The 26,855-nt window shown below is 50.2% G+C and overlaps 1 protein-coding gene across 1 annotated transcript; it reads right to left on the minus strand.

The window, feature by feature from the left end:
• Positions 1 to 1,167: 1,167 nt before the first annotated feature.
• BFSP1 (beaded filament structural protein 1) lies at positions 1,168 to 22,548 on the minus strand. Its single transcript, XM_032948528.2, has 8 exons — positions 21,031 to 22,548; positions 17,512 to 17,572; positions 14,650 to 14,745; positions 12,830 to 12,961; positions 5,681 to 5,785; positions 3,647 to 3,867; positions 3,405 to 3,511; positions 1,168 to 2,614 (listed from the first exon to the last, which is right to left on the minus strand). Exons 1-8 carry the CDS (start codon positions 21,543 to 21,545, stop codon positions 1,566 to 1,568), a joined length of 2,286 nt encoding a protein of 761 aa, XP_032804419.1. The 5' UTR covers positions 21,546 to 22,548; the 3' UTR covers positions 1,168 to 1,565.
• Positions 22,549 to 26,855: the final 4,307 nt, after the last annotated feature.

The following is a 26,855-nucleotide window of genomic DNA, read 5'->3' on the forward strand; positions in this document are numbered from 1 at the left end:
CGAGTTGGTTTCTCAGCTGCGCGTCGTCGGGAAGGAGTGGGAGACGCAACTCTGCGGGCTCTGTCACCTACCGGATCGCCGGGTGCGTCTTGCCGGAGATGGCTTGCCATGCCATACCACGATGTTTGGGGAAGGCCCAACCAAAACATTGAACGGCTCAAGTTCGCTTGTGGCCTACACGCCGGAGCTGTCCGGCACAAGTTTGATGGTTTGTTGAGAAGACAAATAAAGACTTCAAAGTGAATTTCAGGAGTGACGATGTATCGATGATGTCACTGCGATGTGAATGTCGAGAATCCAATACATCACACTGCACTGACGTCACGAGAGTTCTACAATTGTGCTCATGATGGTCACTTGAAAGTATTGTTCTTATTATTATTATTATGGCTGAACATCAAAGTGACGTCGTCATCCTGGCACTCACGGACCTAGACTCGTCTCGAACGGTGGGAGGGTGGACGGCTGTGACCTTAACGTAATGAAGTGTTCGTGCGGGCATGCGCCTAAAAGACACACGCGGCGACACCCAAGGCAACCCCGGCAAGGATCCTTTTTTTTCCGCTCGAAGTTCTATTCCACGCGCTGAAAGCCACATACTGGATGTGTTGGGATGTGCAGGAGAGTGACCATCCACCCCCAACCGCGGCGATGTACGAAGCGCTGAAATGCGTCTCCAAACAACTCTGACCGGCAGCGATGGGCCCAAGAGCTGGGCCCAAGGGACCTCGCTCACCAGGCCACGCGAGCCCCCGATCCCGTCCGATCGTGCGCGTTGCACCGCGGGGTACCGCAGATTCCAATTTTTTTTTTCCTCCGCAACACGGCCGGCGCCTGCTGACGCCGTGGCCCCAAAAAAGCGCAAATTTTAAGCGTTCGGCACAACCTCTGAAGCCCTATTGCAGCCCTCATTCGTTTTTATTGTTCAACTTACGGATGGATTGAAATTCGTGCCTAACTCTTCGAACTGTATAATACAAACGTCAATGTCTGCTTTTTAGCAGTAGTAGATTATGTTTTTTTATTTTCTTCGCCGTATTTGTTTTTCTCGGTTCTATTAGATATTGTTTGTGTCTATTACGTTATTTTTGTGTTCGTGTCAACAGTGGATTTAGTCTGGTCACTCTCCTGCACATCCCAACACAACCAGTATATGTCTCAACACCGTGGGGTAGTCTGCTTTTTTTATTTACTAAGGATTCCACCAACTACCACATCATGAAAACCACAACCGTGCGCGTTGCTTTTGTAGTAGAGACTATAGACAATGCGGAAATCAACGGCACTGGTCAACTCTTGAAATGAGTAGGTGATGCAGCGCTTGAGAGTGTGTATGTGTGTGTGATTTCACAAGCACGTGCTTCGTGAATTGTGTTCGCCCTTGACCACGCCGTGAGCTAAATCTAAATACCTGCACGGCGCCAGAAAAAAACCTTGACGCGTGGATTAAGCCATTAACCGAATCGCTCTGGAAATCCTGTTCACGGGGCCGATCGTTTCGGTTGAACTTCAGTAAAACACGCAGCGGTGAGCCACGCCCCGCGTTGCATCGAAACCCAGGTGGCTCAGTGCGAAGAAAATGTCTCCTTCCTCTCCACTGACGTCTCGATGACCAAAGACTTCTCCTCGTAGTCCTGCCGTTTGTCATCCACCGTCGTCTCCGTCGACTCCATCACCTCCAGCTTCTCGTAGCTGATGGAGGAGGACGTGAACTCGCCAGCCACGCCGGGCCTTCCTAGGGCTCGGCTGCCCAGATCCGTTGCGCTCTTGGTCTTCTCTTCGTCGTGCAGGGTCTCCTGTGGAGAAGATGGAGGGGTTTTGCCTATGGACGTTTTGTCTCCATCTTTGGCTTCATTGTCTGCGTCACATTTCTTCCTGTCCGCGTCATGAGAGGGCTCTGGACCTTTGTCCTTCCCTTTTTCGTCTTTATATTTTTTCTCCTCGCTGGCCTCCCGTGCTGGCGTCGCTGGTTCCTTGGATTCCCGGCTCTGCTCGGTATCTGGAACGGAGGGAGGAGCAGGTGGATGCGGAGGTACATGGTCTGGCATAAGCATGGGATCCAGAGGGACGAGGGTGTCTCCGTCAAGTGAGGGATCTGAAGGAGGAGGAGGAGGAGCAGGAAGGGGTCCCAGTGATGGCAGAGGATGCAGATGCTCGTCCTCAACCTCCGCTTCCACCACCGTAACGTGGCCGAGGCTCGGCTCGTAGTAGCACGAGGGCTGGGGCCAGCTGCCATGGCCGGTGACGCACACGGAGCTCGGCATCGTGTACACCGCAATGTCTTCCTCGCTGCTGCTCGTCTCGGAGACACAGTCCTCTGCGTCCCTGGAGCCAATCTTCTCCCTGATGAAATCCTTCACCTTGCTGTAGGCCCTGCTGAATCTCAATCCGTCTGGGACGTCACCTCCTGCTTCGTCGTCCTCCCCCTCCTCCTCGTTCCGTTTACGCCCAGTCCACGCTTCCATTCCCGTTTTCCCCGAGCGATCTTTCCCGCGGCCTTCAGTTTCAAACACGTCTTCACCCGGCGCGGTGTGGCCGCTGCACGGATCTTCCATCGGGGAGGTGGACTCGGCCAGTTTTCGACCGCGGGCCCGCACAATCACCGAGTCTGAGTCTGTATCGAGACAGCGCCAGCATCGAGGCATCAGCACAGAATTCACACGTGCGCGCACTGTGCAATACCCACATTAGGGCGCAATATACCGCCCCTAGTTTTACACTGTCGAGATTCGCCCTTGTTTTCCTTCTGCTAAAGTGCGCTGTGCCAACGTCTAAAAGAGCACAAGCGTTGCTCTTCTCGAAACACCAAAATGTTGTATCCAGAAAGTACATCACTTAAAATGTCAACACACATTAATGCTAAATTCTCCTGTTTGATTTGTACTAGGTGCCTCTGTGGATGTGTAGGCTTTAACTTTAACATAGCTATTTCTGTGACCAGTCACAAGCTAATCACTCAGCTATTTCAATGCTAAATGCTATGCTAATTCCTTTGTCAAGGCGCTTTGTTTCTTCTCACACAGCTTAAAGGTCGCGGTCTGGGCTTGGCTGTGTTCGCTCCAGCGCTGTCCTCCAGACAGTCTCGTCCCTTCACCTGAAGAAGGCCGCTTGTGTTGTGGCCGAAACGTCGTGAGAATTTTATTGTGTTATTTTATTTTATCAATTTATTATTTTATTCTCATTCTACGTGACTTTACCGAAAGAACCAAAGAAGACACATTAAACAGCTCCGTAGAATCGATTAGCTTTTACACATCCTGATGGGTTTTTTTGTTTTTCAATGCTCGAATGCCCCTGTCTACCAGGGCCACAGCAACAGGGCACGAAACGTCAGCGGGTTGCCGGGAGTTGCGAAGCGCGCTCGCGTCGGCACTCCGTGCGGTCGGCGGCGTGACATGACGCACCTGACTGTGCCCCGCGGCCCAGCTCTCGTGACACCAGCTCGGGCACGCAGCGACGCTCCAGAGTGTGCACCGTCGCTGGCACAGCGCCGATGATCACCGAGTGCAGGCTGGATGTCGCAGACGAACGGACACACGCACGGACAGAGACGATCGGTGTTTGCTCAGCGGGGAGGGGGGGGGGGCGGGGTGTTTGCGACGCCGCTATTCGCGTTCGGTGTCGCTGCCTGCGGCGCCAGCGTTACCGCGAGTCCTCGTTCTCGATGGCGCGGCGGTAGCGCGTCAGCTCGGTCTCCAGGTCGCGCGTGCTCGCCCACAGTCGCTCGTTCTCGGCACGGTTCGATCGCAGCGCCCCCAGCGCCTGGGCCAGCTCCACCCGGTGCGCCTGGAGCTTGGCGGTGGCGCGGCTCAGCTCCGCTTCGCTGGCGCCCTCGGCCTCCCGCAGATTGCGCTCTAGCTGCTGGCACTGCCACCAGCGTGGCGTCGTTGTGGGGTACGGGAGGGAGGGGGAGGTCAGGAAGGGTGGGTTTAGGGGGTCAAGGGTCATGGAGTCAGGGTTAAAGCTAGAATGAATAAAATGAGCACCGCTTGCGGTCATCCTGCACACAGAAACTAGTTTTTGCAACGCGCATGTGGAATTTATACCCCTGTGTTAGATCGTTCTAGTAACTTCACTTCAATGCCAATCCCACACATCTCAATACAATCGGGCAACACGGTTCGCGTGGTATACAGGAGGTTGTGGGTTCGATCCCAACCCTGACGCCTCTATATTTGGAGTTTGCGCGTTCTCCCCGTGGTCACGTGGATTTTTCTCCGGTTCCTCCGGTTTTTCCCCTCCACATTTAGAAACACGCCTCTTAGAGTATTTGGCTGCCATAAATGTGCAGGTGATAAGCCACTTCGTTGAGCTATTATTTGTGCCCAGGTAGCTTCTGAAAAAGATCTATACAGCTCAGTGGGCCTTACCTGGTAAAATTTAATATAGTTTGATAGGTTTTTTTTCAATGTTAACGTAGCGGAAGTACTGGAGTGTTATGAAGACACACCTGTTGGTATTTTTTTGTAATTCAGGTCTTAATTTTTTCTCATGAACGAAGCTTGAAACTGATGTTGGATTAGACCGGCACGCACAGCCTAGGTGTGGCTCTACAAGGTAAGATATGTTTTTTTTATATATATATTGCGTTTTCCTTTACATCGCCCAAATTTACTCGTTAAAACAATAAGTTCAGCATTACGTTTTGATTTAAAATTGCCAGCGGCCACGCGGCACAGGCGAGCAAAGCTCCCGCTAAGCCACTGTCGACAAAATATTGTTGCCGTTCAGGTGAAGTCGAACAACGCGCAGTGGAAATAGCTCCCGGTCCAATCTGATTTCCTCCAATGGGATTATCGGGTCCTTGCGAATCGCTGAGTTGACGGAATGAACGTAATCCGTGCACCCTGCCTGACGGAGGGGGTAGATTGACGGGGATCTTGCCACAAGCCCAGGCTGTGGATTATAACGTCCCTGTGCCAGGCATACTACGGCCTACGCATCATCAGATCTCTGCTCCGTACAAAACACAATTTGGACTTAGCGCAGCGTCTAAATATGACCGCATCACAAGGCCGTGCGAATCTTTGGAAAGAGATTTTGGTTCTTCGATGTTATTTTCAGTTGGAAAATGCTGTGGCGGGGGAAGGGGGGAGGGGGTAGGAGCAGTGGAGTGTGTAGGCGGTGCAACTGCACCAGAATCCAGAGTCAGACTATTGATGCTGGAGAAATCCGATAAGCTATGAAGCTCTTTCTCACAGGGGGCCCCAGGCGTCAGCCTATAGACAAGGGGGTCATTATACAGGGGGCCCCATGTCATTCTCTGTACCGGGGCCCATTACAAAGACGCTGCACCACTCTGGTATAGGAGGGTACAGGGTAGAGAGGGTATAACGACATTGCTTAGAGAACAGAGAGTCAACAGGCAGAGGGGAAAACAGAGGCGACTTGACCCTGAACTGCAATGTGGTCACAGCAGTGCAGATGGCCAGGGGTAGAGAGCTCCAGACACGTTGGGCAACCGAGGAGGAAGCCACCTTCCATTGAAGAGCAGTTAACTGACCCTACTGGATTTACATTTAGACTTTCCATTGTCACATAACGTCCCACTCGTGGCATGCTGATAATGGCGATGGTGACGGACAAGCCCCGGCGGGCTTCGGAGTGTTTGCTTGAAGACCCCACGGACGCGACATGATAGACGGAGTCGGGGTGGGGGGTGATGATGATGATGGGGCACCTCGTCCTGGAGCGCCCTCTGCCGGCTGGAGAGGGAGTCGACCTGGACGCGGAGCTCCGCCACCTGCTGCTGCTGGTGGACTTCGCCAGTCCCGCCAGCGCCCCCCTGCAGACGCTCACAAGCCCCCCCCCCCCATCACGCCTCATCATGTCCACATTCACATGGCCGGGGCAAGTCGGTTCAGCGCAGCGTAGCGAGCGGCGCCAGTCCCCCCGTGTAGCGTGGGGGGGGGGGGGGTGGAAGCCGAGACGACACTGAAGGGGCAAACTCGGGGAGAATGCGGAGCTGGGACGAGCAGGTCACGTGGGACTCGTGCCCAGCCACTGGTACTAGCACTACCTCTAACACCTAGCACTAGCACTACCTCTAACACCTAGCACTACCTCTAACACCTAGCACTAGCACTACCTCTAACACCTAGCACTACCTCTAACACCTAGCACTAGCACTACCTCTAACACCTAGCACTACCTCTAACACCTAGCACTAGTACTAGCACTACCTCTAACACCTAGCACTAGCACTACCTCTAACACCTAGCACTACCTCTAACACCTAGCACTAGCACTACCTCTAACACCTAGCACTAGCACTACCTCTAACACCTAGCACTAGCACTACCTCTAACACCTAGCACTAGCACTACCTCTAACACCTAGCACTAGCACTACCTCTAACACCTAGCACTACCTCTAACACCTAGCACTACCTCTAACACCTAGCACTACCTCTAACACCTAGTACTAGCACTACCTCTAACACCTAGCACTACCTCTAACACCTAGCACTAGCACTACCTCTAACACCTAGCACTACCTCTAACACCTAGCACTAGCACTACCTCTAACACCTAGCACTAGCACTACCTCTAACACCTAGCACTAGCACTACCTCTAACACCTAGCACTAGCACTACCTCTAACACCTAGCACTAGCACTACCTCTAACACCTAGCACTACCTCTAACACCTAGCACTACCTCTAACACCTAGCACTACCTCTAACACCTAGTACTAGCACTACCTCTAACACCTAGCACTACCTCTAACACCAAGCACTAGCACTACCTCTAACACCAAGCACTACCTCTAACACCTAGCACTAGTACTAGCACTACCTCTAACACCTAGCACTACCTCTAACACCTAGCACTAGTACTAGCACTACCTCTAACACCTAGCACTACCTCTAACACCTAGTACTACCTCTAACACCTAGTACTACCTCTAACACCAAGCACTAGTAATCACCCTACCTCTAACACCTAGCACTAGTACTAGCACTACCTCTAACACCAAGCACTAGTAATCACCCTACCTCTAACACCTAGCACTAGTACTAGCACTACCTCTAACACCTACCACTAGTACTAGCACTACCTCTAACACCTAGCACTAGCACTACCTCTAACACCTAGTACTAGCACTACCTCTAACACCTAGTACTAGCACTACCTCTAACACCTAGTACTAGCACTACCTCTAACACCTAGTACTAGCACTACCTCTAACACCTAGTACTAGTACTAGCACTACCTCTAACACCTAGCACTAGCACTACCTCTAACACCTACCACTAGTACTAGCACTACCTCTAACACCTAGCACTAGCACTACCTCTAACACCTACCACTAGTACTAGCACTACCTCTAACACCTAGCACTACCTCTAACACCTACCACTACTACTAGCACTACCTCTAACACCTAGCACTAGCACTACCTCTAACACCAAGCACTAGTAATCACCCTACCTCTAAAACCAGCCACTAGTACTAGCACTACCTCTAACACCAAGCACTAGTAATCACCCTACCTCTAAAACCAGCCACTAGTACTAGCACTACCTCTAACACCTAGTACTACCTCTAACACCTACCACTAGTACTAGCACTACCTCTAACACCTAGCACTAGCACTACCTCTAACACCAAGCACTAGCACTACCTCTAACACCTAGCACTAGCACTACCTCTAACACCTAGTACTAGCACTACCTCTAACACCTAGTACTAGCACTACCTCTAACACCAAGCACTAGTAATCACCCTACCTCTAACACCTAGCACTAGCACTACCTCTAACACCTAGCACTAGCACTACCTCTAACACCTAGCACTACCTCTAACACCTAGCACTACCTCTAACACCTAGCACTACCTCTAACACCTACCACTAGTACTAGCACTACCTCTAACACCTACCACTAGTACTAGCACTACCTCTAACACCTAGCACTAGCACTACCTCTAACACCTAGTACTAGTAATCACCCTACCTCTAAAACCAGCCACTAGTACTAGCACTACCTCTAACACCTAGCACTAGCACTACCTCTAACACCTAGCACTAGTACTAGCACTACCTCTAACACCTAGCACTACCTCTAACACCTACCACTAGTACTAGCACTACCTCTAACACCTAGCACTAGCACTACCTCTAACACCTACCACTAGTACTAGCACTACCTCTAACACCTACCACTAGTACTAGCACTACCTCTAACACCTAGCACTAGTAATCACCCTACCTCTAAAACCAGCCACTAGTACTAGCACTACCTCTAACACCTAGCACTAGCACTACCTCTAACACCTAGCACTAGTACTAGCACTACCTCTAACACCTAGCACTACCTCTAACACCTACCACTAGTACTAGCACTACCTCTAACACCTAGCACTAGCACTACCTCTAACACCTACCACTAGTACTAGCACTACCTCTAACACCTAGCACTAGCACTACCTCTAACACCTACCACTAGTACTAGCACTACCTCTAACACCTAGCACTACCTCTAACACCTACCACTACTACTAGCACTACCTCTAACACCTAGCACTAGCACTACCTCTAACACCAAGCACTAGTAATCACCCTACCTCTAAAACCAGCCACTAGTACTAGCACTACCTCTAACACCAAGCACTAGTAATCACCCTACCTCTAAAACCAGCCACTAGTACTAGCACTACCTCTAACACCTAGTACTACCTCTAACACCTACCACTAGTACTAGCACTACCTCTAACACCTAGCACTAGCACTACCTCTAACACCAAGCACTAGCACTACCTCTAACACCTAGCACTAGCACTACCTCTAACACCTAGTACTAGCACTACCTCTAACACCTAGTACTAGCACTACCTCTAACACCAAGCACTAGTAATCACCCTACCTCTAACACCTAGCACTAGCACTACCTCTAACACCTAGCACTAGCACTACCTCTAACACCTAGCACTACCTCTAACACCTAGCACTACCTCTAACACCTAGCACTACCTCTAACACCTACCACTAGTACTAGCACTACCTCTAACACCTACCACTAGTACTAGCACTACCTCTAACACCTAGCACTAGCACTACCTCTAACACCTAGTACTAGTAATCACCCTACCTCTAAAACCAGCCACTAGTACTAGCACTACCTCTAACACCTAGCACTAGCACTACCTCTAACACCTAGCACTAGTACTAGCACTACCTCTAACACCTAGCACTACCTCTAACACCTACCACTAGTACTAGCACTACCTCTAACACCTAGCACTAGCACTACCTCTAACACCTACCACTAGTACTAGCACTACCTCTAACACCTACCACTAGTACTAGCACTACCTCTAACACCTAGCACTAGTAATCACCCTACCTCTAAAACCAGCCACTAGTACTAGCACTACCTCTAACACCTAGCACTAGCACTACCTCTAACACCTAGCACTAGTACTAGCACTACCTCTAACACCTAGCACTACCTCTAACACCTACCACTAGTACTAGCACTACCTCTAACACCTAGCACTAGCACTACCTCTAACACCTACCACTAGTACTAGCACTACCTCTAACACCTACCACTAGTACTAGCACTACCTCTAACACCTACCAACTAGTACTAGCACTACCTCTAACACCTACCAACTAGTACTAGCACTACCTCTAACACCTAGCACTAGTACTAGCACTACCTCTAACACCAGCCACTAGTACTAGCACTACCTCTAACACCTACCAACTAGTACTAGCACTACCTCTAACACCTAGCACTAGTACTAGCACTACCTCTAACACCTAGCACTAGTACTAGCACTACCTCTAACACCAAGCACTAGTACTAGCACTACCTCTAACACCAGCCACTAGTACTAGCACTACCTCTAACACCTACCAACTAGTACTAGCACTACCTCTAACACCTAGCACTAGTACTAGCACTACCTCTAACACCTAGCACTAGTACTAGCACTACCTCTAACACCAAGCACTAGTACTAGCACTACCTCTAACACCAGCCACTAGTACTAGCACTACCTCTAACACCTAGCACTAGCACTACCTCTAACACCTACCACTAGTACTAGCACTACCTCTAACACCTACCACTAGTACTAGCACTACCTCTAACACCTAGCACTAGCACTACCTCTAACACCTACCACTAGTACTAGCACTACCTCTAACACCTACCACTAGTACTAGCACTACCTCTAACACCTAGCACTAGCACTACCTCTAACACCTACCACTAGTACTAGCACTACCTCTAACACCTACCACTAGTACTAGCACTAGGTCTAACACCAAGCACTAGTACTAGCACTACCTCTAACACCAGCCACTAGTACTAGCACTAGGTCTAACACCTACCACTAGTACTCACCCTACCTCTAACACCTACCAACTAGTACTAGCACTACCTCTAACACCAAGCACTAGTACTAGCACTACCTCTAACACCAGCCACTAGTACTAGCACTACCTCTAACACGAAGCACTAGTACTAGCACTACCTCTAACACCAGCGACTAGTACTAGCACTACCTCTAACACCTACCAACTAGTACTAGCACTACCTCTAACACCAAGCACTAGTACTAGCACTACCTCTAACACCAAGCACTAGCACTACCTCTAACACCAAGCACTAGCACTACCTCTAACACCAGCCACTAGTACTAGCACTACCTCTAACACCAAGTACTAGTACTAGCACTACCTCTAACACCTACCACTAGTACTAGCACTACCTCTAACACCTACCACTAGTACTAGCACTACCTCTAACACGAGCCACTAGTACTAGCACTACCTCTAACACCAAGCACTAGTACTAGCACTACCTCTAACACCTACCACTAGTACTAGCACTACCTCTAACACCAAGCACTAGTACTAGCACTACCTCTAACACCTACCACTAGTACTAGCACTCCCTCTAACACCTACCACTAGTACTAGCACTACCTCTAACACCTACCACTAGTACTAGCACTACCTCTAACACGAAGCACTAGTACTAGCACTACCTCTAACACCTACCACTAGTACTAGCACTACCTCTAACACCTACCACTAGTACTAGCACTACCTCTAACACCAGCCACTAGTACTAGCACTACCTCTAACACCTACCACTAGTACTACCTCTAACACCAAGCACTAGTACTAGCACTACCTCTAACACCTACCACTAGTACTAGCACTACCTCTAACACCTACCACTAGTACTAGCACTACCTCCAACACCTACCACTAGTACTAGCACTAGGTCTAACACCAAGCACTAGAACTAGCACTACCTGTAACACCAGCCACTAGCACTACCTCTAACACCTACCACTAGTACTAGCACTAGGTCGAACACCTACCACTAGTACTAGCACTACCTCTAACACCTACCACTAGTACTAGCACTACCTCTAACACCTACCACTAGTACTAGCACTACCTCTAACACCTACCACTAGTACTAGCACTACCTCTAACACCAAGCACTAGTACTAGCACTACCTCTAACACCAAGCACTAGTACTAGCACTACCTCTAACACCTACAACTAGTACTAGCACTACCTCTAACACCAAGCACTACTACTAGCACTACCTCTAACACGAGCCACTAGTACTAGCACTACCTCTAACACCAAGCACTAGTAACTAGCACTAGGTCTAACACCTACCACTAGTACTAGCACTAGGTCTAACACCTACCACTAGTACTAGCACTAGCTCAACACCTAGCACTAGCACTAGCTCTAACACCTACCACTAGTACTAGCACTAGCTCTAACACCTACCACTAGTAATAGCACTACCTCTAACACAAACCAACTACTACTCACCCTACCTCTAACACCAACCAACTAGTACTAATCCTTCCTTTAACACCAGCCACTAGTACTCACCCTACCTCTAACACCAACCAACTACTACTCACCCTACCTCTAACTCAAACCAACTAGTACTCACCCTACCTCTAACACCAGCCACTAGTACTCACCCTACCTCTAACACCAGCCACTAGTACTCACCCTACCTCTAACACCAACCAACTACTACTCACCCTACCTCTAACTCCAACCAACTAGTACTCACCCTACCTCTAACTCAAACCAACTAGTACTCACCCTACCTCTAACTCAAACCAACTAGTACTCACCCTACCTCTAACTCAAACCAACTAGTACTCACCCTACCTCTAACTCAAACCAACTAGTACTCACCCTACCTCTAACACCAACCAACTAGTACTCACCATACCTCTAACTCAAACCAACTAGGACTCACCCTACCTCTAACTCAAACCAACTAGTACTCACCCTACCTCTAACACCAACCAACTAGTACTCACCATACCTCTAACTCAAACCAACTAGTACTCACCCTACCTCTAACTCAAACCAACTAGTACTCACCATACCTCTAACACCTACCAACTAGTACTCACCATACCTCTAACTCAAACCAACTAGTACTCACCCTACCTCTAACTCAAACCAACTAGTACTCACCCTACCTCTAACTCCAACCAACTAGTACCCACCATACCTCTAACACCAACCAACTAGTACTCACCCTACCTCTAACACCAACCAACTAGTACTCACCATACCTCTAACTCAAACCAACTAGTACTCACCCTACCTCTAACACCAACCAACTAGTACTCACCCTACCTCTAACACCAACCAACTAGTACTCACCATACCTCTAACTCCAACCTCTCAAACCCCCTCTCGACCCCCCCCCAACCCCCCACCTCGAGCCCCCCCGGCCCCCCCCCTTCGACTCCCCCCGACTCCCCCCCCCCCTCGAACCCCCCCTCTCGACCCCCCCCCCCCACCCACGCTCACCTGGCAGTCTGTGCCCATCTCGTGCTGAAGCTGCCCGGCCTCCGTGGTCCCCCAGACGTCTGGGGAGAGCCCCTCAATGGAGGACATCATCTGCCCCACGAGCTCCACGCTCTCACGGAGCTCGGACAGGTGCTGAGGCGGAGGAGGATCACGGCAGGGGAGGTGCCAGGAGAAGGAGGGGGGGGGGTCATAACTTGGGCTGAACGATTTGGCGAAAATTTAAAATTGTTTTTTTTTTCTGACGGATATTGCGATTTGATTTGCGATTACATTTGTTTAAAGTCAAGCTTCAGTTCAATATTCACTGTGTAATAGATTTAAAACACGTGATGGAGCATTACCACATGATGCCATCAACATATGAATATATTATAATGCAAGGATGAGAACTTAAAAGATATGAATTGCTTCCAACATGTATTTATAAAACAAAAATTAACATAGAACAATCAAACATAGAACAATTAAGTTAAATAAATAAAGTTATAATAATAAAACAATTCCAATAATAAAGTTATAGGACTTTTCAAATCGAAAAAAAATCTCAGCCTTTTGTGATTTGCTAATCGGATTGTTTCAAATTGCGATGGGCAATGGATTGATCGTTCAGCCCCAGTCACAACCTCAACCCGGCCAACCTGCGTCCTCGATTCCGGGGGATTTCCCTTCCTGGAGACTCATATGACTCTAAACTTAAAAAAAACAATTACCAGGTAATGCCCACTGAGCTATAGAGATCTTTTTTTTCAGAAGCGATCTGGCCACAAATGATAGCTCAACGACGTGGCTTATCACGTGGAGATGTCCATCAGCTAAATACTCTCAACGCATGATTCTAAATGTGGAGGGGAAATCCACAGAAATCCACGCGAGCAAGGGAGAACATGCAAACTCTTTTCCATACCAAGCGAGGCGGTTAACATCTCAGCTCCTGGAAGAAAATAACACGACCTCTCTGTCCGTATCTCCGTTGCGCTTTAATTTTGAGTCGTAAGAAATACATTCGATTTGGAGGAACAGCTCAAGAATTCCCTGCTGGGCAGTGCGTCACCTCCGGGTGGCTAAGCTTTTAATGCTGCTGGAAGCTGCCCTCGAAAGAGAACCCGGACCACCTGGGGAGTCCAGGATGACCCTAAGATTCGTCCCCGCAGGCCGGACGAAAATATTTATGCGGGAAACATCTGGCAGGTTTTATCGCATCAGACTGCTGTGCTCCACCGTCATCGCCGGAGCATCGCCGGAGTGCGTGATGGACGAGCGTCGTTGCTCGTGATGCCGCGGAGAATTCGAAGCCTCTGCAGAAGGGACATCGTCCGAAGCGTCGTCCCGCTGCGTGTTGCTCTATTAGCTCGCGAGGCAGTGGTGCTTAGCAACGACAGCGCGGCGCTGCCAAGCGCCGGGCATGGGGCGAATGAAGTGTGAGTGTGGCCAAGGGTGAATGAGTGAAATGAGCAGACCAACTGCGAATGGAAGCGTGAGCGCAAGAACAGCGGCGAATGAGTGAACGCACGATCGAAGCAAGGGCGAATGAGCGAATGGCTCAACGAGGGACGAACTGAATGAGCGATGGATGAACGAACGCGCGACCACGAGTGACTAAGTGAGACACGTGACCGGGAGCGAACGGACTCAGGATGCATCCTGACGAGGTGTGAATAAGCCAGGTACGAACGAGGATACACGCCTGGCCGCAGGATGAATACACGAACGCCCGACCAAAGGTGAACGAACGAACTAACGGCCGGCCTGGGGGGGCGGCGGGGGTGGGATTGTTGAATGAATGAATGAGTGACGGAACGTGTGAAGGCAGCAGCAGCCACCTGTTTGTGAGCGTCCCGCGTGAACGCCACGTCCTCCATCAGGGCCTGAGTCTCGATCTGCAGCGCGAGGTGGGCGGACAACGCCTCGTGCGCGTCCTGCAACACAACGTCTGCTCCAGAGACAGATCCACCGAGCACCGCTCCCCCTCCACCCCACCACCGGCATCGTCGGCGTTCGTCAATCATGCACAGTATATACGAGCTTGTTTGCCCGACCAAGGACGGCTGTATATTGCAGTAAATATGATATATTCAATAGAAAAATTGTTCAGCTCATGATTGTTAATGAGCGGGGCGGGGGGGGTGGGGTGGTTGCCCCATCTGGAGTGACGCCACCCGCTAATGGTTATTGGGGAGGGGTGTGGCATGTGGAATGACGTCACCCCCTCATGGTTATTGGGGAGGGGTGCGGCATTTGGAGTGACGTCACCGGCTCATGATTATTAATGAGGAAGGGGGGCCTCATGTAGAGTGACGTCACGCGCAGGACACACACGTTCTTGGCTTATTACATTAGTAGTAAAAACACACGCGCGCACGCGCGCGAGCATTCACTCGCTCTTGGAGAGAGAGAGAACGACTCTCAGAGCAGCCACGCGGCGAGCTGGCGGCGCTATCGACAATTACCCGAGCTCTGCGATCTTCTGCGAGTCGAGGTGTTTCAGCCCATGAATGGGCGTTCACATGGGGGAGGATACCGGAGCACCCGGAGGAAACCCACGCGCTCCAAAGGGAAAACACCGGGATCCCCATACAGACGTGACAGGTGGAGTCCACGTCCTTTTTTTGTGTGTCTGTTCTCTGCTGCCTCCTTCTCCTCCTGGCAGAGCCCGGGGTTAATGGAACCTCCTCGACGCCCGCGAGAATGGAGATTGACAACTCGCGTGGCTGATCCACCAACCCCCCCCCCCCCTTTAACTTTTACAGCATTGGATTAGGGGGGGCGCGTGCGCGCGCCACCGCGGCGCTGCTTAAAGGCTGCCCTGTGCCGGGCGCCCGTCGCTGGACAACTGTGATAAAAAGAGCTCCACAAGCTCATCGGATTCCTCCCAGTCCAAATCGAGATTCTGATTCTGATGCGGGGCCAATGTGGCAGAGAGCCCCCCCGCAAAAGGGGCCATTGCCCGAAACATCACGACAGCCCAGCGGCTCTTAACCCGGAGTGCATGCACCCCTGGGGGTGCGAGACGCCCTCTCTGGGGATGCGAGACATGGCCAGATTTATTTTAGAAGGTAAATCATCGAAACACAATTTAAGCACGGGGGCACGTAAGTACAACTACTTTGCTTCATCGAACCCGATTGGTGTAGACCTACTCTCGGTGTCGGAGACCTCTCCTACATTAACATTAGCTGCCCCGCCAATCCCTAAACCTTAATAAACAGCTCTCTGATTGGTGTAGACCTATTGTCGGTGTCGGTGCCCTCTCCTACATTAACATTAGCTGCCCCGCCCATCCCTAAACCTTGATAAACAGCTCTCTGATTGGTGTAGACCTACTCTCGGTGTCGGAGACCTCTCCTACATTAACATTAGCTGCCCCGCCCATCCCTAAACCTTCATAAACAGCTCTCTGATTGGTGTAGACCTACTGTCGGTGTCGGAGCCCTCTCCTACATTAACATTAGCTGCCCCGCCCATCCCTAAACCTTGATAAACAGCTCTCTGATTGGTGTAGACCTACTGTCGGTGTCGGGGCCCTCTCCTACATTAACATTAGCTGCCCCGCCCATCCCTAAACCTTTATAAACAGCTCTCTGATTGGTGTAGACCTACTGTCGGTGTCAAAGCCCTCTCCTACATTAACAGCTGCCCCGTCCATCCCTAAACCTTTATAAACAGCTCTCTGATTGGTGTAGACCTACTGTCGGTGTCGGAGACCTCTCCTACATTAACATTAGCTGCCCCGCCCATCCCTAAACCTTGATAAACAGCTCTCTGATTGGTGTAGACCTACTCTCGGTGTCGGAGACCTCTCCTACATTAACATTAGCTGCCCCGCCCATCCCTAAACCTTCATAAACAGCTCTCTGATTGGTGTAGACCTACTGTCGGTGTCGGAGCCCTCTCCTACATTAACATTTAGCTGCCCCGCCCATCCCTAAACCTTTATAAACAGCTCTCTGATTGGTGTAGACCTACTGTCGGTGTCGGAGACCTCTCCTACATTAACATTAGCTGCCCCGCCCATCCCTAAACCTTGATAAACAGCTCTCTGATTGGTGTAGACCTACTCTCGGTGTCGGAGACCTCTCCTACATTAACATTAGCTGCCCCGCCCATCCCTAAACCTTCATAAACAGCTCTCTGATTGGTGTAGACCTACTGTCGGTGTCGGAGCCCTCTCCTACATTAACATTTAGCTGCCCCGCCCATCCCTAAACCTTTATAAACAGCTCTCTGATTGGTGTAGACCTACTGTCAGTGTCGGGGCCCTCGCCTACATTAACATTAGCTGCCCCGTCCATCCCTAAACCTTTATAAACAGCTTGCCCTTCAGAGGCTAACCTCCCTGTCCCTGATGACGACCGCTTGTGTTGCGATCGAAACGTCACGATATTTTTATTCACTTTGTTTTCATTATTTTATTGCTATTTTTTTTTCTATCTACGTGACTTTACATGAAAGAACCATAGAACATGAACCCCGATGTATTTATGGACATTGTGCACATTTTTTGTTTACGATTGAGAAGCACCAAAGGGGTGGCGAGGCTGCAGTAATGGTCAAGAACCACTGCTCCCCAGCCCTTGCCTCCTCCGCCGAGTTATTGCTGCCGTACGCCGGTACGCCGAGCAAGGCGCGGCAGTGCGGGAGAGTTGCGTGGGGGTGGAGGGGGTAGTGCCGAGCGGGGCTTTTACGTGGCTCAGCCGCCCCAGGTCTTCCCGCAGCCGCTGGAGGTTGTCGCTCTCACTTTTCCACCTGAAATTCACGGAGAGTCTCTTGTCAGACGCTGCACTGGGCCGTGATCGGGGCATCATGACATCATCCTTCAATCCCACCACCTCGTCAGTCGACACCATTATCACTGCCGTCCGTAATACATGGGGTTGTTTTGGATTCGATCGCGTTGTGGATGTGCCATCCGACACACCGGTGTGCCGTACTGGTACAACGAATTGGCACGTTTTGTTTACGTGGCAACCCTTACGAATTGGCTGTGTCGGCGGGTTTAACGACACATCTATATTATGGATGATGTTTGTCGCGTTAAACATTCCGTCCTCAAAACAGACGGCGCTGTTAGTTTCACGTGTAGTCTTTCGCGACCAATATTTATAATAGAGGGGTTTTTTTGTGGGTTAGAGCGCGTAAATATAAATATGTCGTTAAAACCTCCACCACCACCCGACACAGGAAATTAGTAATGTTTGTCACGTAAACAGAACGTGCCAATTCGTTGACAAATCTGGCTGCCCGCCTGATGAAGCTAGTTGTAATTCCTGGTGAAACGTCGTACTCAGGTTATAAATGTCGTGGGTTTACTCTCCAACACACCGGCTTGCTGTACTAGTGACGAATTGGCCACGTTCTGTTTACGTGACAATCCTTACTAATCGGCTGTGTCGGGCGGTGGCGGGTTTTACCGACACATTGATATTTACGCAATCTAACAACAAAAAAACGATATTATGGATTATATTGGTCGCAAAAGCTTACGAGGTGTTAAACTGATAATAATCAATATCAACCTGCCACGTCTGAGCACTTGGCGGGTTTTTTTTGCTGTTTGATGCACTCTACATGTACATGCCTGTTGTCAATCCACGCGTAGCACGTGCGGGTTACGCTGCCTCTACTTCACCACGCGGAGTTCGCGCCGGGTTCGTGAAGGCGTAGAGCATAGAGACGGGCGCGTAGAAGCACAGTCCAACCACGGATCGCGCGTGCATCGCCTGCTACTACTGCCCCACAACACAGCCCCGTGGCCTATGACGTGTGTTGTACAGGGTGCTTCAAAATAATGTGAACACTTCGGAGAATTTGCAACAACACCACAAGAAATGTGCTGCTGCCGGGCTCTGGAGACTACCTGGATAAGATTCCAGGCCACGCGTTGACGACGATGGCGAACACGTGGGAGACTCTTTGACTTTTTGAAGCTATTGACATATAGTTGTTATCATGTTACAGTGTATTATCCGTTCTTTTTCCATTAAAAACGATAGTAAGTGTTACAAAAATTTGAAGCACCCTGTATACAATTGTACCCAAGTCTCCCTTGAGAGAGTTAGAGAGAGAACTGCGGTCTCAATGGGATCTTAGCTGGCTTAAATAATGGCAATCAATCGCTCGATCAATCAGGCAGACACTGAAATCTCCCTCGCTGCGCCCCTGTGCAAGGTGACGAGGAGTCGGTGGGACCGACGTAGAGGGACCGTGGTGCAACTGACGCGGCTTTTCCCGATTCTAGGCCGTGAATGTTGAGTTGAGTTTCGTTCGTGCCGTCTACAACGGGACCGATAGCCGGTGATAAATAACAACAACAACGAAGACGGGCATAATGCACGCGTATTTACGTGTACCAAACCAAAATATATAACGGGTCAAACTTCTCTCGCACCGTACATAGCCAACCGTGCTCATCGGAGGTGCGGGGGAAGGACAGCAAACTAACAAACAAAAAGCAGTTCTTAGGAATTGAGTTTTCAATCTAGATTTAGAAGTGCATAGCTCTAGTGCAGTGCTTCTTAACCTGGGGGTTCACGCAACCCCTGGGGGTGAGAGACATGGCCAAATTTTTCTTAAGAAGGTAAATAATCGAAACGCAAATTAAGCACGGTCACGTAAGTACAACTACTTTAATAATAGGATTTTCCCCCTATTATTACATTTTGGTACTGGCAAAGGAGGTCTAATGATGTAGATGCTCACCCCGAGCCCTCATTACTTTGATAGTGCATTGTCTTTGAGCTGTACGCCTTCTGGCGTCATCTGGTCGAGCACCAATTGGTTCGAGGCTCAAAAGAAAGCCGTCCCTTGGTGTGGACCAATCAGTTTCAAGGACAATGCATATATTATCATAGTATGTTTTTTGGTTGCATTTTGACTGCAGGTATTGTGGTTAATGCAAACATGAATCCTTGTAAAAAGGTTTCAGTTTTGTTGCCAGAAAAAAGGGGAAAAACCCTATTATTACATTTTGGTACTGGCAAAGGAGGTCTAATTATACAACTACCTTGTTTCATCAACCCCTATGTATTTATGAGTATTGTACATGTGTATGTTTTAATGATTGAGAACCAAAGGGGTGCAAGGCTGCAGTATAGGTTAAAAACCACTGCTCTGGTGGCTTCCTAATATCGGAAAGAAGAGCGTTCCAGACGGCCGCGGAAGCGCATCTGAAAGCGCGTTAATGTTTATCGTAATCTTTGAGAAATTTGGGACCCACCCAAGTTCCGTGGCAATGTAGGGTATATAAACAGAGGACTCTACCTATCGCTACTCCGCTAAACTTCACTGCACGCCACTGCAACGCGAGCCAGTGGAGCGGGAGTGGCGGCGAAGTGGTTAGCTCACTTCACGACGAAGCCGGGCTATGTAACTTCGATTTCCGACCACGGTTAATACCAGTAGCAAGTGACATTAACTGTACTCTTTGGTTCTTTCGGTAAAGTCACGTAGGTAGAACAAAATATTTTTGAAATAATTTGTAAAACATTTTTATCACGACGTTATTTTATTTTTCTACCTACGTGACTTTACCAAAAGAACCAAAGAGTATGGATTCCTGCAGTCACGAAAGCTTCAAGTCAAGATTGATGTTGACTGGTGGACTGGACCTGTGTCTCCTCTAGGTCGACTCGACTTAAAAAAAAATCAGTGGTGCAATGTATAACCATGAGCACTATGGAGAGATAGAGAGAGACACAAACGGCCGGACGTGCTAGTATCGTGTGCCGTACAGGCCTTAAATAGGTGGCCGCTAATAGCACTTGACCCAACTGTTCATAATTCCATACGAGGGACCTTTTGTCTTGGAGCTGGTAGTGATGGGTATAGTGGTGTTGGCGGTAGTCACGATGCAGCTGTGTTTTGAGGAATACATTTGAATACAATAAAATAAACGTTTTACAAGTAAACACTCGCGGAATGCGTGGCACGTCTGCCGCAGCTCTCTGTGTGTGCACGCGGACCGCCGTCTGGTCTCATCACACCTTGACCCTTGACCCGTTATCACTCCCCTGCCGTGGCGGACACCGGAATACCGACGTCCTTGATCAATGGGGCACCAGCTACGCCAGGCCACTGTCGCCTGCACCATGCGGCCTCGTCGTTCCCCACGCCCCAAGTACCTGGGCCAAGTTTCCCCAACTTCCACTACCCCTGGTCCCCGTGCTCCACGTGACCCTCCTCGCTCATGCCCTTGGGCCCCCTACCGGCTCTTGTAATCCGTCTCCTCCCCGCGCGCCGCCTCCAGCTCGCGTCGCAGGCGCCGCTCCTCTGCCTTCAGGTCGTCCAGCCTCTGCTCCGTGAGCCCGAGGCACTCGGAGTAGACGTCCTCAGGCCCCGACAGCTGCGCGAGGCGCCGCGCCTTCTCCAGCTGCTGTCGCAGCACGAGGCTGCGTTGCTCCAGCGCGCGCGCTCGGCCGATGAAGCCGCCCAGGTGTGCGCTCAGCTCGCGCACTTCGTCCACTTCGGCCGCGTCGGCGTCGAAGTGGGCTGACTGCGACTGCGGCGGCGGAGAGAGGCGGCTGTGCAGGGCGGATGGCTCGAAACGAGCCAGCGAGCCGGCTCCCCAACGCCCGAGGCCGTCGTCCCTCCGAGCCGGGTCACGCGCCCCTATGGAGGCGGTGACCTCCTGTCGTTCGGCGAGACCGCGGCGCGGAGGGGACGCGGCTCCTCGGTGCCGGTCATCCCCGCGCGGTACCCCGACCCCGCTGGGTTGGGACATGCTCAGGTCGTGTCAGGTGGCCGGGCATCCCAGCCAGCGTGAGAAAAGCGCAATCGGCCCGAGGGCCTCCACATTTATAGATTTGCTCGCTAATCCGCGGCGCTCGGACGCCGATCGCGCTCAGCGGTATTTTCGTCTGACGGCTCGAATGAAACGAAAAAATGCCAGCGCTGCCGTGCGGGTCGCGCGCGGATGAAGCGAGACAAAGGGAAACACCAACGCGGGCCGCGACCGCCCAGAGCCGGGAACAAAGCTCGGCCCCCGCGCCTGCGATCAGCTCTCACGCCCGTTGCACAAACACAGCGGCCTATTCTGGCAACAGAATAAATACAACGCGAAACAGACACACGCGCGCGTGTGTGTGTGTGTGTCTGTGTGGTGCGCGGGCGCTGAACGCGCGCGCCCCAACTCCAAACGCGTTACTCGCAGTGAAAGCGACATCGCTTGGACGTTGCGCGTGACTAGGCCTGGTCTCCCCATTGACAGAAACAAATACGATTATTTCCACTCCGCCCCCGCCATAGGAATGTTGAATTTCCACCACTGGCACAGGGCTGCCCAACGGTTGTGAGCGCTGGTCAACTCTCGGTTGCGTAGGGAGGCACTTTGGCTTGATTTGTCTACAATTGATATTGTCTGAAAACCTCATGAGCTGTTCATATTGCGCGATATGCGTCATTTTTGTTTTTATCATGAAACAACAAGTGTCCATTTCAAATTCTCAGATATTGGAAAAATTCTGATGTATTAGGGGAAACTCATTTGTGACGGTGCCGACACCACGGAATCGCTACACTTGATAATAAGCAGTTAACCACCTGGATTCAATCCCAGGTCCTCGGTGTCTCGAGTCCGGTATCAGCTCCCTGACCCACCAGGGCCATTCCACGTGCTCTCTAATTTGAAGCCCATATCTGTGCATGCACCGCATTAATATTTTACTACGATAAATAGTTTCTAGCTGCCCTGCATCCGTATCATCATCACCACCGCCACTCCACTGATGGATGACGGCCTCTCTCTCCAAATCGTCACCATCTCTCACGATACCTGCCGTGTATAAAAAAAAACCTTCGAGCGCCTTCACAAAGGGATTGATGTCAGCGCGCAGTATCCAGGGTGTACACGAGCGCGTTCCCCTCCTTTGGCCGCCACTCCGTCATTGGTCTTGGCCAATGCGGTCACTTCATTCTGTGTTTCGAAATAGTATACTGTACCTGGACAGTATTGCAATACTATACTCAAGCAGAAACATATTCACCAAAAAATATATTTTTTTTCACAATTTGATGATAAATAACGTTTTCACGGGACAGGCAAACTTTACGATGTTGACGGAAAATAAGGGGCCGTCCATAAATGACGTCACTCGATTTTGGACGATTATTAACCCCCCCCCCCTAGTCACACGGCGTCACAAAAAGTCAGACCCCCCCCCTCTGCCCCCCCCAAAACCCTTTTTTTATTTTGAAAATAAAACGTGCTTCAAATCGCTTTAAACTATTGTCATTGTAGTGCGTATTTAATGTGGCGCTGCACTCTGATGTTGTAGGAGTGTTGTTATAATTAGTGTTGTTATAACAATTCTATATTTATTTAAAGTTGCGCATTTTGATGTGACGTCACATTTCTCAACCCCCCCCCCCCCTAGGTGCGTGACGTCATTTATGGACGGCCCCTAAATACACTATGAATTGTCACTTGGCACTGTAACGCGATTCCAGAATATTCCTTCTCTTGCCCACATACCCACAGCGAACTAAAGCCAGTGCGTGTTCAATCGACACTCGGAAAACCAAATTGTAAAGACGGATCCATCTACACGAGAATTGACCACAGCAGCATCGTTTCTTTAGCTTTTCATCGGTCATTTGGTTGTATTCACTTCGCACGTGTGTGCATATTCGTATGTATGCGTGTGTATGTATGTGTGAATGTACCTGTGTGTACGTGGGTGCATATATATCTGTGGATGTATGTTTGTGGGTAATGGTCGTGTATTGGATAGCGTGCTGCGCTATGAACACGGAAACCCGCGTTCTCTTCCCGCTCACGGCCAACGCCAGTGACAATTATCTGAACCGGTTTTGGTCCTCCATTAGGTCGACTTAGCCTAAATTTACTACCGGGTGCGGTGTATAGCCACCAACTCACTCGTGTGCCGTGCCTGATTTCATAGTTCCCTCGCTCACAGCACCTGCGACAAAGAGTCTGATAGGGCTATAAAGGTGTGCACGTGACCAACGCTGTTCTAAGAACTCGGTCACCTGAGCTCGATTCCGGATCACGGCTCACATCAGTGCCGTGTCCCGGGGGCCTCCCCTAGGCGAACGTGTACCGCCTGGTGCGGTGTTTAATCTTACGCACTGGGGGGGGGGGAAGACAAAGACGTCCGGGCGTGGTGCTGGTCACAATAACCGTTCGTCTGTCATTGCCGGCTTCAAAAAGGTGCCCGGTAACAGCAGTTATTTTATTCCAGTCGTCTCGAAAGTATAGAGGGCGGCAGCCTCCGGTCCACGGACCGATACGAATTAATTCCACAGGCCCCCGCGGGCTCCATGAGTCGGACCGCTGGCAAAATGTATCCGTCACTGAAAGCCTCCGCGCTGCTGCCCTAGGGGTACTCGGTGGGGGCGGGGGGGGGTATTCCACAGGGCAGCACTGTTTCAAATCTGAGCTCCTTCAGTAAAGGCAAACGCTTGGGATTATTCGCGTGATTATTCGTGGGTAATGTGTGAGCTTTCGCTTTAATGGGTGGTTGAAGGTCATATTGGGCCAGCAAAAATAAAAAAACGGAATGATTCCGCACCCCTACGATCTCTGTGTGGTCAGCACCACGCGTGGCTTTAATAAGTGGGACGTTGCCTCCATGGAACCGTCTCGCACAAGGGCCTTCCTGTAGGACTCTTCACCGCGTGCGCGCTGGGGTGATTTGCGTGAGTGTGTGTTTGCGAGGCAGTGAGTGCTGCGTTCGCTCGCCACACAGAGGGTCGCGATAATTAACGTGCCCATGGTAGAACGGCATGGCCGTGTTACACCGACTGCGCTCAAAACGCAGAGTTCTCGGAACAGATAATTAGGCGAAACGCCTCCGTAACGCCCACGGATTAGCACTTTTCATACATTGGTTCTCATTTTGGGAAGCCCTTTATCAATTCACTGCTGGATTCGTGTGTGTTGCCAGTGTAATTAAAGGTCCCTTAATTCCATTATCAAGCTGATTCTCATTGTATCTCATTTAAAGGGGTGTGTTGATTTATTGGGATGTTTAGCTTATTATGTTTACGAGTGTTTGGCTTAATGGGCTAGGAAACCGGAGTACCCGGAACATCCCACGCACGCATACGAGGAGATAAACACTCAACGCCACGCACGTAAACTGTGTATTCATTCCACGGGTGGATCGGTGAAGAATGAATCATCAGCAGGCTGAACACATTGTTTCTAGGCTTATTGCCATCTCATGGCCGCCCCGCCACTTGTCAACGCCAAAACCCATCATCGCTCAACGCCGAGCATTTTCTAAAGGAAGGCCGGGAAGGGCCAGAAGGACCGGGGCTATAATTTTTCACGGAGGAAATCGAGGGGGCGAGTGGTATGGGACGGATCCGGAACGCGCAATGTAGCTCACGGATTAGCACGGTGATGTCTGAAGTCGCCCGGAGAACTGACGCGGGCTTCGCGGAGCTTTCTGAGTTACGTTCGGGCACTGGTTCGTGATGCCCACGTGCATCTGTCAGCAAGGCACAGCGACTCATCCGCCTTGCCGAGGACAGAAGCCGCCGCAGTCTCGACGAGATGGTTCACATTAACATATATCATCATCAGCCGTGATCAATCCCCAAGCCGTAGAGCCATCTCTCACCGTCCTTCGATACAATAATATAACTGACTTATTGTATTTTTCGTCTTGATTCTTTCGGTAAAGTCACGTAGAATGAGAATAAAACAATCAAACAAAATAAGACAATACAATCCTCACGACGTTTCGGCTACAACACAAGTAGCTTTCTTCAGGTGAAGGAACAGAACTGTCGGGACGACAGCGCTGAAGAAGACTACTTGTGTTGTGGCCGAAACGTCGTGATAATTGTATTGTCTTATTTTGTTTTATTCTTTTAATTCTCATTCTACGTGACTTTACTGAAAGAACCAAGAAGATGAATCCTTGCAGTCACGAAAGCTTTAAATCGAAATTTATTGTATTGTTTCCAAGCGCGATTTTGATTTCTGTCGCCATGGGTTTTCTCGTCACTTAAGAGATTTTAATTCACCCACCTCGAGCCACTCCCTCCAATATACACTTTACGCAGCCAATTCCACAGACCCAATTTCTGTAGCCCACCATGTGTTTATTTTAAAGAGGATCGTTACCTCCCGATAAATTCACCCGTATTTTTAACAAAGATAAGTATCACCCGTATAGCCTTTAACAGGCTGTTGGGGCAAGTGCGTTTTGCGAGTGGCATCTATTAAATCAACACGACACACGAGGGAGTGGGTAACCAACACCGCGCCCAATGCCGATGTTTACACACCGCACCAGGCACTCATTTAACACCGAGTCGCCGTAGGGGAGGCCCAGGACAGGTGTAAATATTGACCATTGTTTTTGGTCGTAAGCGGGAATCGAACGTGGCTTACCGGGTTCGTAGTGTAATGCGCTCACCACGACACTCCGCACCCTACTACCATATATACAAAGACAAATATCCTCCCTATAGCCTGAACTGATTGTTGGGGCAAGCGCTGTTAGCGAGCACCTATGACGACCGCCTTTGTCTCCGTAGTGGCAATGTTTACACAACCGCACAAAATATTCATTTGAGGCTGAGTTGACCTAAGGGAGGCTCAGGACCGATTCAGATAATCGTCACCGGTGTTGGCCGCGAGCGGGACTTAAAAGTCGGGCCGCCGGGTTCGTAGCGCAGCGTAGCGCTAACCGCGACTCACAAAAACTGTATACGAATCTTACTTTAAAACAACAACAGCAACAACAAAACCCGTACGCAGAGCCGCTTATCCCCAGGTAAGCAAGCAACCTCGCAATAAACGCCAGGTTGCTTCAGTGAGTCGCATGCAAGCGGGGAACCCTGACGACGTCCAAGACCTCCCGAAGGCAATTGGCCGCGATAATTATTACAATGTAACACGATTTTGGTTCCTGGGTAGTAAGTGTTATTTTCTAATTGCGTATGCCTCAAAAGTATAGAAAATGGCTAGTATTCCCCACAAACTGTGCCTTTGTGACCAGGACTTTACGTGGAGGAATGACACAAATGTGTAGTGAGTCCAACTGAGTCGCAGACG

This window comes from Petromyzon marinus, chromosome 6, assembly GCF_048934315.1.
Source record: "Petromyzon marinus isolate PM22_M1 ecotype Great Lakes invasive population chromosome 6, UKy_Petmar_22M1.pri1.0, whole genome shotgun sequence".
Taxonomy (NCBI): domain Eukaryota; kingdom Metazoa; phylum Chordata; class Hyperoartia; order Petromyzontiformes; family Petromyzontidae; genus Petromyzon; species Petromyzon marinus.